The sequence below is a fragment of the Phyllostomus hastatus genome, unplaced genomic scaffold (genome assembly GCF_019186645.2).
Source record: "Phyllostomus hastatus isolate PE091 unplaced genomic scaffold, TTU_PhHast_1.1 phas_scaffold_193, whole genome shotgun sequence".
NCBI classification, from domain to species: Eukaryota; Metazoa; Chordata; class Mammalia; order Chiroptera; family Phyllostomidae; genus Phyllostomus; species Phyllostomus hastatus.
In genome coordinates this window covers 9282478-9291745 of record NW_025334015.1, presented here as the reverse complement: position 1 = coordinate 9291745, position 9268 = coordinate 9282478, and the positions used below count along the sequence as shown (strand labels likewise).

At 37.8% G+C, this 9268-nt stretch overlaps 1 protein-coding gene across 4 annotated transcripts in view; it reads right to left on the bottom strand.

The window, feature by feature from the left end:
- The window catches only part of ZBTB44 (zinc finger and BTB domain containing 44), a 55525-nt gene that overhangs the window by 7868 nt on the left and 38389 nt on the right, over nt 1-9268 (bottom strand). The window contains exons 3-5 of one of the 4 annotated variants that reach the window (XM_045860135.1): nt 5946-6030; nt 3439-3602; nt 1770-2070 (exon numbers count right to left, since the gene is read on the bottom strand). In XM_045860135.1, the coding sequence (XP_045716091.1) occupies nt 1770-2070; nt 3439-3602; nt 5946-6030 (550 nt within the window). The remainder of the gene's footprint in view (nt 1-1769; nt 2071-3438; nt 3603-5945; nt 6031-9268) is intronic. The other 3 variants (XM_045860136.1, XM_045860138.1, XM_045860139.1) reach the window with 3 other exon arrangements.

The window sequence follows — 9268 nt, the reverse complement described above, 5'->3', positions numbered from 1 at the left end:
TCAGTGGACTGGGTGCCGGCTGGCAAACCAAAGGGTCGCTGGTTTGATTCCCAGTCAGAGCACTTGCCTGGGTTGCAGGCCAGGTCTCCAATAGGGGACATAGAAGAAGCAACCACACACTGATGTTTCTCTCCCTTTCTCCTTCCCTTCCCCTCTCTCTAAAAATAAATAAGTAAAATCTTAAAAAAAAAAAAAAAGGATTTGTTATAAGAAAACTACTAAATTACATTTGAATCAGAATTTGGAAATAAATGCCACGAGATTAGTGACCTTTTAGCCCTCAGAGACTATTTAGTTTAATGATACTGAAAGCATTTAATAGTCTATGATATAAATTATAAGTACTTAATTATTGAATGTAAAATTTACTAAAATTTTAGCAACGGTAGATATTATTCCTAAGTGGCGAGATCAGCAAAGGGCTTTGATTTTTTATATTTCATACTTTTTTATATTTACTAAATTTTCTACTATAAGCCTTTTCATAGTTAAAATAAACATTATGAAATAAGTCATCTTAGATGCTTTATTTAAATCTTTATTGCTTCATTATACTAGAATGCCAACTAATACACTTAATAAACTTATAATTTAACTGTTCAGTATTAATAAAAAAACTAAACTCTGCTCATCTGCAAGCAGTTTAAGATGTCATGATATATTATCTTCCGGTGTTAGGCACGGTAAGTGGAGGGCAGAGGGGCTCTGTGCAGGCAAGGCGCGGACGACGGCAGTGGTTAACTGGGGCACTGCCTCAGTCTCGACAATGTTTACTATGGCACGTGTGAGCTAGGTTTAGGGTACGATAACCAGATGCTCGGCATTAGAAATAATTACATTAAACTAAGTGAATGTCTGATTTGAGGACAAAAACAAAATCATGCAGGGATATTTGGAATTTATTAAGAAGTAAGATTTAAAAAATAAAAGTGGTTTAAAATGTAAGGGTCATTTTATAAGAAACTGAGCATTCTTATGGATATATTAAAAACAGACAACTCAAAATTCTGAATCTAGAGGGGACCTTAGAAATTGCCGTTAAAGCTTACATTTTATCTTTTTCTAACTTTTAAAAGGTTCTTCATTTGTAAAGTTACACGTTCAATTACAACAGCAGTTAGTGGCAGAGCTAGAACTAGAACCTGATTTCCTTGGATAATCTATAAATCAGAAAGGTAATTCTATTATAAACTATTAATAATAAAAGAATAAAGCTTTAAGTTGAAAGAAAAAAAAAGGAAAACTTCATTTGACCCAAGTAATCATATCCATTATACTTGCTACTGAAATTTCTTTCTTGCTGTATATTCCTTTATATAAAATTAAGAGAGAAACGGTCAAGCAGTTTATTAACATCCAAAGAGTCGGAGGTAGTGCGCTATCACTGAGTATCACATGACATGGCAAGTTTTCCGACAAGGTCTATTTAAGATCCACACGATTATTTTGCTCTTGTATTGTCAAAAACAAAACAAAAACACCCGCTACCAACCACCCGCAAGACTCCCCAACAAAAACCCAGAGGATGACTAACCTAACTCTGTAGGAAAAAATTTCTAATTTCAAATATAATATTTTAAATTGTATATATTTAGAAGATTCAGTAAAACTTTATCAGATCAGGAGGTTGGAGTATGGACAGTGGGAATTTAAAAGGAATGTGACTGATTACCTGGCAGCCTGGAAAAGACAAAGCAGGCTGCCCTAAAAGCAGGAAAAGAGAGTTTAGAAAGCATTTTTCCTGGTTCAGTTTTCGTTGTGCGCCTCACCTGCTCTGGAAGTAGTTTGCTAGCTCTGACGCTTCATGGTTCAGACTCCTCAGGTGCACGATTAAATTTCCAGAGTTGGTGAACATGGCGCCACATGTTTTGCACTCGTAAATCCGAGGCTTGCGGATAATGTGCCGGGAAACCCTCATGTGGTGCTTATATTCCCCGAAGGAAGTGAAAGTGGCACTACATATCTGGCACCGGAAACAGCGTTTACCTTCATGCTTTAGGCGATGCATCTTTAGCGAGTAAGCCCTGGTGAACTTTTTTCCACAGCGGTCACACTGAAATGGTTTAATTCCTACAAAATAAAGCAAAACCAAAGTATTATCTAAAAACAAAATGAAGTGAAAGGTCATAAACCACAAATTTCTGTACTGTAATTTTGTAGCAATAGATAATTTGAAAAGGACAAATATCACCACAAAAATGAATTCCAATTCATTATCTCAGAAAAGGTACAGAATATATGAAGTCATTACTGCTTTTTTAAGAAAGAAAGAAAGAAAGAAAGACAAGTGAAGGAGAGGTCAACTAGGTAATACATACTCAGGCTGACTTCTGAAAACCCTTCTAGTCATCCGTTTACAGACTTTAACACAACTTAACCACAGTATTTACATAGGACCCAAACCTCTACCTAGCATTTGTTTCACTTCATTCAAGTGGTGAGGTTTATATTGAAAGGATGTGAAAAAAATCAGGAGCTGCTCTTCACTCCCTCTCTCAGAGGAAACGAGAAGACAGAAGACAAAGTCGAACTTCTCTGAACATAACTAGTGACAGAACTATCATTTGATGACTTGGGTTTTGGGTAGTTAATGTAATAGTGATGGAAAAAATTTGTATAAATTCACATGTATATTATAAATTACTTTAATGGTCTTTAAATTCATTATCATAGTTTTGGCAAAAATACTTTAAAACCTTCAAAATATAAATCTGTTGATCTGACAAAGCCATAGGGAATTGGGGTTAGCCACAGGGACAAGTAGACCTTTCTGAGGAAGAGGAAGGTGAGGTCACACAGCTGCCAACAACAGCGAGAATTTCTTGCTTATCAGAGGTCAGTGCTTTACCTATAAGACTTTGATGCCTTTACTTGATCATTGAACTTAAGTTTCAAATCTCTTCTGCACATCATTTATCCAAACCTTTCTCATACTAAAAAAGTACTACAAAGCTAACTAGCCAGGGCACAGAGAAATTTGGGATTGCAGAATTGAAACTAAATTATATTAAATTTTTAAAATAGCTTTTTATTGGAAATAATTTTAAACTTAGAGAAGTTGTAAGAACAGTACAACAAACACATGAACACACCCCCCTTTTATTCTCATTTCCTTTACAATCTGTATTTGCGCCTCTCTACCTCACATATACAACCCCCCCAATATGTCCAGAATCTTTACTTACATATTATACACATGCACACACAGTTCTAACTTTTAATCAGAATATTTATACCTGTGCAAAATACATTAAGGAAATAGCTTTCTGACCCTGTACCATTTCAGCAACAGGCCTAGGCTTATCTGTTCTCATTTGACTTCCCAGAGAAACCTATATTTTTTAACTCAAAATCATCTGCTTTCTATTTTTAACTGGGATTCCAAAATAAAATGTTTTAGAGTACTCATTTATGCCTCAATAGGGAAGATGACATTACCTGAGTGGATGAGCATGTGCTGTTTTAGGTTCTGAATGCGGGTGAAGCGCACCCCGCAAGTCGGACACTGAAAAGGTCTGTCTGGACCATTTGGACTTGGACGCTCTGTACTGCTGGTAGAAGGAGCAATGTAGAGTTGGTAGGGATACTGAACATTTTCCAATCTAAAAAACAGACCAAAGAAGGCAACCAGGCTCTGATTTTTGAGTCGAATAAACATTTCTGCACAACTTGAAACGAACAAAAGAAAAAACACTTAAAAGATGTTTTAAAACTGTTTAACTATTACATGACAAGCTTCACTTACAACAGTATGAAAAATGTTACTGTCCAGAATGGCCAGCATCTTAAGCAAGGACATGCGGCCACAGAAAGTACCATAAACAATTTGACCTCAGGTATCCTTAATCTTTCAAATCCTTTGCTTCCCACCATTGCTTTAATTTAGGACCTTGTCAATACAAGTCCGAATTAGTAACTCCTTCTCTTCAGCCCCACAGCCCTCTACTCCATCCTTCTCATTGGTTCACAAGGACCTCTTGGATTCAATCAACTTGTAGAAACACCTGCAATGGTTTAGTTATCATCAGAACAAAGTCGAAAACCCTTTGTGCAAAGCATTCCTCATGATCTGGGTTCTGTTTACTTTTCCAGCCTTGCGTCTTATCATACTCCCCAAACATACCCTATACCAAGCAGTTCCTTATAGTTCTCCCAGTGCTGTGTTTTGTACATTTAACTTCCTTTACTAGTCTACCTTCTTTGCCTAGATAATGCCCAGTTATTTTATGAAATGTACCAAAGGACCCCTGGCCCCGGCAGTCTTTGTCAGTGCATGCAGAGCAACAGAACCCTCTGCAGATCATTCAAGATTATGTTTATGTGCCTATCTTCAACCTCTCTCCCTCCCCCAATATTGGTTCAATCTTGTAGAGGGCAAAGGCTACACCTTTCCTAATATCTCTACCACTTACCACAGTATCTAGTGTTGAACAGACAACCTGATATAATGTTTGAAATTAAGAAATCTAGGCACATTTCTATTTGTTTATAGCTTCATTAATTTCTTCAAATGACTGTGGTACTAACCTGTTCTGCCAGGTTTAGCTATTCAAGAATAAACCTTGTTTGAGGTCTTTGAATCCTTCAACTTTTCAACAAATACAGTTTTTAAGTCTGTCCTAGATTCTCTGAGGATTTAATTCAGTGGAGTCTATCTATCTTCAGTGGTCAGAGACAAACAATAGTCAAGAAAATTATCAGAACAGAATAAAAATAAGGTGAAGTAGTGATTAGTGCTGCTTTATTTGAGACTGGTGGTCAGGAAAAGCTCCCTTGAGGACCGACATTTAGTCAGTGGTCTGAAGGTCAAGAAGGAGCCAACAATGTGAAGATCAGGGGAGAAACATTTCAGGGAGAATAAAGGCCCTAAGTGGCAGAAAGGCCCCAAAGCAGAAACAAGCAGAGGCAATTCCATGAATTGAAAGGAGACCTATCTGGCTAAAACACTGCATGCAAGGAGAGTAGTCTGAAGGGAGTCAGGAAGAAATTGGATCATGTAGGGCTTCAAAAGGCATTAGCAAGTTTAGATTTTAAGTGTGACTCTACTGGAAACATTTAAGAATCTACTGCTTAGCATATATAACCTGGCTTAATTAAAAAACAAGATCATTCTAGTTGCTACATGAAGAATGACCCAAGCAGGGGGAGAATGAAATCAGGGGCCAGTTGAGGCTAGTCGTGGTCAAGACAAAAGATGCTGATGGACTAGGGTGGCTGTCGCAGAGATGGAGGAAAAGTGGACCGATATGGGATATGCTTTGGAGGGAGAAACGTGGGGACTTGCTTAAGGTTTAAATATGAGGAGGGGTGATGGAAATTAAAGGAAAAAACAAGTATAATTTCTAGAGATACTGCTTGACAAATTATGGGGATGGTGCCATTTACTTCGAGGGGAAATATGGGGGGAGCAGGCTTCAAAGGGGAGTTAGAAGCCCTGAGTTCTGTCTTGGCCACATTAAGTCTGAAATGCCCCTTATACATCCATGTGGAAATATTAAGCAGGGAGGGTCAACCTGAAGGTGCCTTGGAAATTATGGGTAGGTAGATGAGGGTTTAATAAGTATTTTCTGTAGCAGGATAGTAAATAGTTCTAGCTTTGCACACTTCATGATCTCTGTTGTCCACAGGCAATATATAAAAAAATGAGGGCAGCTATGTTCTGATAAAACTTTATCTACAAATACAGGTAGGTAGGCTGGAAGTGGCCTGTGGTCCACAGTCTGCCAACCTGATACAGACACTATTTAAAATGATGGGACTGGGAGTTTGGGAAATGCTAAACACTGTCGTGTCAGTGGTCTGATTTATGATGTGATGATGCTACCTCATTACTCTGAAAAATACACTAAATTGCAGTCCCAATAAACTTCTTATATAATTCCCAGTTAAAAGACTTAAATTTAAGAGTTGTGAGGACAGCCCTTAAGAGAAAGCGACATACTGACCGATCATCCTCCTCTGCATGAGCATTAGTGCTGGAAGTGCTCTGCAGCGTGGGTAATCCTTCAGTGACGCCTTCATCTACTGAGCCTGGAAATAAAAGACAACTGCTGTCAACACTCTGGCGTAAATAAGCTGTCAGTTGCAAGCTGTATCTTTAAGCCTTTAAAAATAGACTGATGTATATGTATATCTGAATTATTAATCAAAAGTAAGTTTTTGTAATATTTTACTTTAAATGTTGATGTGATTTAAAAAGAAATCATATGTAAAACAGCCCTTTATTATTAAATTCTTTTAGGAATACTTCTTTGATGTAAATTTTTAGAAACAAGCAGGGCAATTCAAATGTAAACTAAACAAAAATTTATATGAAAATAAATGTTACAGCAATTACTTAAGGAACCATACAATTTTTATTTAGGTTTTTTTTTTTGTCAGCACCATCACAGGCATTTCCCATCCCCCCCCCCCCCCAGCCTTCACTGCACTGTTGTCTGTGTTCATGGGCCACACGCACGTGTTCTCTAGCTGATCTCTTCACCTTTTATTCCGTCCCTCCCCACTGTCAATCTGTTCCATGTTTTCATATCTCTGGTTCTCTTCTGTCAGTTTATTTTGTTCATTAGATTCCACATATAAGTGAGATTGTATGGTACTTGTCTCTCTGACTTATTTCACCTAACATAATACTCCCCAGATCCATCCATGCTGTTGTAAAGGGTAGGGTTTCCTTCTTTTTTCATGGCTGAGTAGAATTCCATTGTGTAAACGTACCACAGCTTTTTATTCACTCACCCACTGATGGGTGCTTGGGCTGTTTCCAGATCCTGGCTATGGTAAATAGTGTTATGAACATATGAGTGTGTACATTCTTTCTGATTGGAGTTTTGGAGTTCTAAGGGTATATTCTCAGAAGTGGGACAGCTAGGCCAAAGGGAAGTTCCATTTTAACTTTTCTGAGGAAATTCCGTACTGTTTTCCACAGTGGCTGCACCAGTCTGAAATCCAACCAACAGTGCACTAGTGTTCCCTTTTCTTCTCATCCTTGCCAGCACTTGCTTGTTGACAATTTTTATTTACTTAATTTTTTAATCCTCACCCGAGGACATTTTTTCATGGTTCTTTAGAGAGGGGAGGAGAGAGACATCAATGTGATAGAGAAACGTCAACTGGCTGCCTCCTGTACATGCCTGGACAGGGTATCAAGCCTGCAACCTTTCAGTTATGGGACAACGCTCCAACACCAAACCAACCTGACCAGGGCAACAATTTTCATTACATTTTTTTTTATTGTGGCATACAACTTACTGTGTATATTATTTTTACAAAGAATTAAAGATTCACCTATAAAGTGAACACCCATGCACTTCCAACACTGCCAGCATCCTAGAGGTCCCCATTCAACCCTTCCCTAATCACAAACGCCTCCAAGAGATGACCATTATCCTGACTTTAATGGTTATCATTTCTCTCCTTTTTCCTTGTCCCCCTTCCTTTTAAAAGTGATTTTTACCTCAAATACATGTACCCATGAGCCAGGGGTCATTTTTGCAGAGCACAGCCATGCACCACCCATCATCACACTACAACGGAGTGGAGTGACAGAGGTCTCAACAGAGACCGTGGGGCAGTTGAGTCTGAAATACTTACTATCATGCCTGTTAAGGAAGTCTGCTACTCACCATAAACAGTACGGTCAGGGTGGCTGGTTGTCAACTCACATGAACAGAGTCACATTGTGTGTATTCTTGTGTCGTACTTCTTTCCTTCAGTATTTTGGACTTACCCACGTTACAGGTAAGTGAAGTTTAAAAATGGTTGTATGACATTCATAACCCATCTATGTCACTCTGGATGGGCAGTTTCAGGCTATTATGGACAACGCTGCTGTGAATATTCTTGTATAATCAACTGAATGCACATATACATGTTTCTTTCTAGGATATCTAAACTCAGGAATGAATGGAATTGCTGGGTCACAAGATGTTTATCTTTGACTTTTTAGAAAATGCTAAACTCAGAAAGTGATTATACTAAATTTACATTGGTGTTCTGTTGCCCCACTTCTTTATACTTGGTATTGTCGGATTTGAAAAATTTTGCTAATCTAGTGGGTGTGTCAATATTTTATTGTGGTTTGATACCCTAAGAGCCCTGAAACACTAATCCAAAAGAACCTATGTACCCCAGTGTTCATAGCAGCATAATTTACAATGGCCAAGTGCTGGAAGCAACCTAAGTGCCCATCAGCAAATGAATGGATCAAAAAACTATGGTACATTAACACAATGGAATTCTACGCAGCAGAAAGAAGGAGCTTATACCCTTTGTGACAGCAAGGATGGAACTGGAGAGTATGCTAAGTGAAATAAGCCAGGCGGTAAGGGACAAGTACCATATGATCTCACCTTTAACTGGAACATAATCAACAAAAGAAAAAAGCAAATGAAATATAACCAGAGTCATTGAAAATAAGAACAATCTAACAACAGCCAGAGGGAAGGGGGGAGGGGACAGAGGGGAGAAGGGTTTTCAGGAACTACTATAAAGGACACATGGACAAAACCAAGAGGTAGGGTGGAAGCAAGGGAGGGAGGTGGGTTTGGAGGGGTGGGGGTAGGGGTGGGGAGAAAATAGGCAACTGTAATTGAACAACAAAATAATAAAAAAAGAGGGTTAGGCATTGAAAAGAGATACAACTGTCATTATGTCTACATATAAATAAATATATGCCATTAAAAATATTTTATTGTGGTTTGAATTTCATTTCCCTTACTACTAATGAGGTTGAGCACCTTTTTGTATACTTACTGAATCCCCTCTTTTGGGAAATGCTTGTTCAAGTCTTGTTATTGAGTTGTGTGCTTCTTATTATGAGTTCTTTTCTATTTCAAATACAATCTCTTTGTCAGTGATACATGTAACAAATATTCTCCCTCTTCCATGACTTTTCTTTTTATGGTTTCTTTTGATGATCAAAAGTTTTAAATTTTAAGTTAATTAAATTTATTAGTCTTTTCCTTTATGGTTATGGCTTTTTGATCTTGTTTTTCAAAATCCCTCCCTATCTCAAATTATCTTACAAAAGACTTATATTTGTTCCTTGACATTTAGCTCTTTTTAAAAAAAAAAAATCCACCTGGAGTTGATTTTGTGATTGAAAACATTTTTATTGAAAAGCCCATCTTTTCTTCTCTGCAGTGCACTAAGCACATGGTCTGTTTCCAGGTTTTCTACTAGTTCCATCTGCTTGGCTGTCTGTGCATTATGCCAATCTTTAGTTACCACAGCTTTACAATAAACATTGGTATCAGGTAGAGCAAAT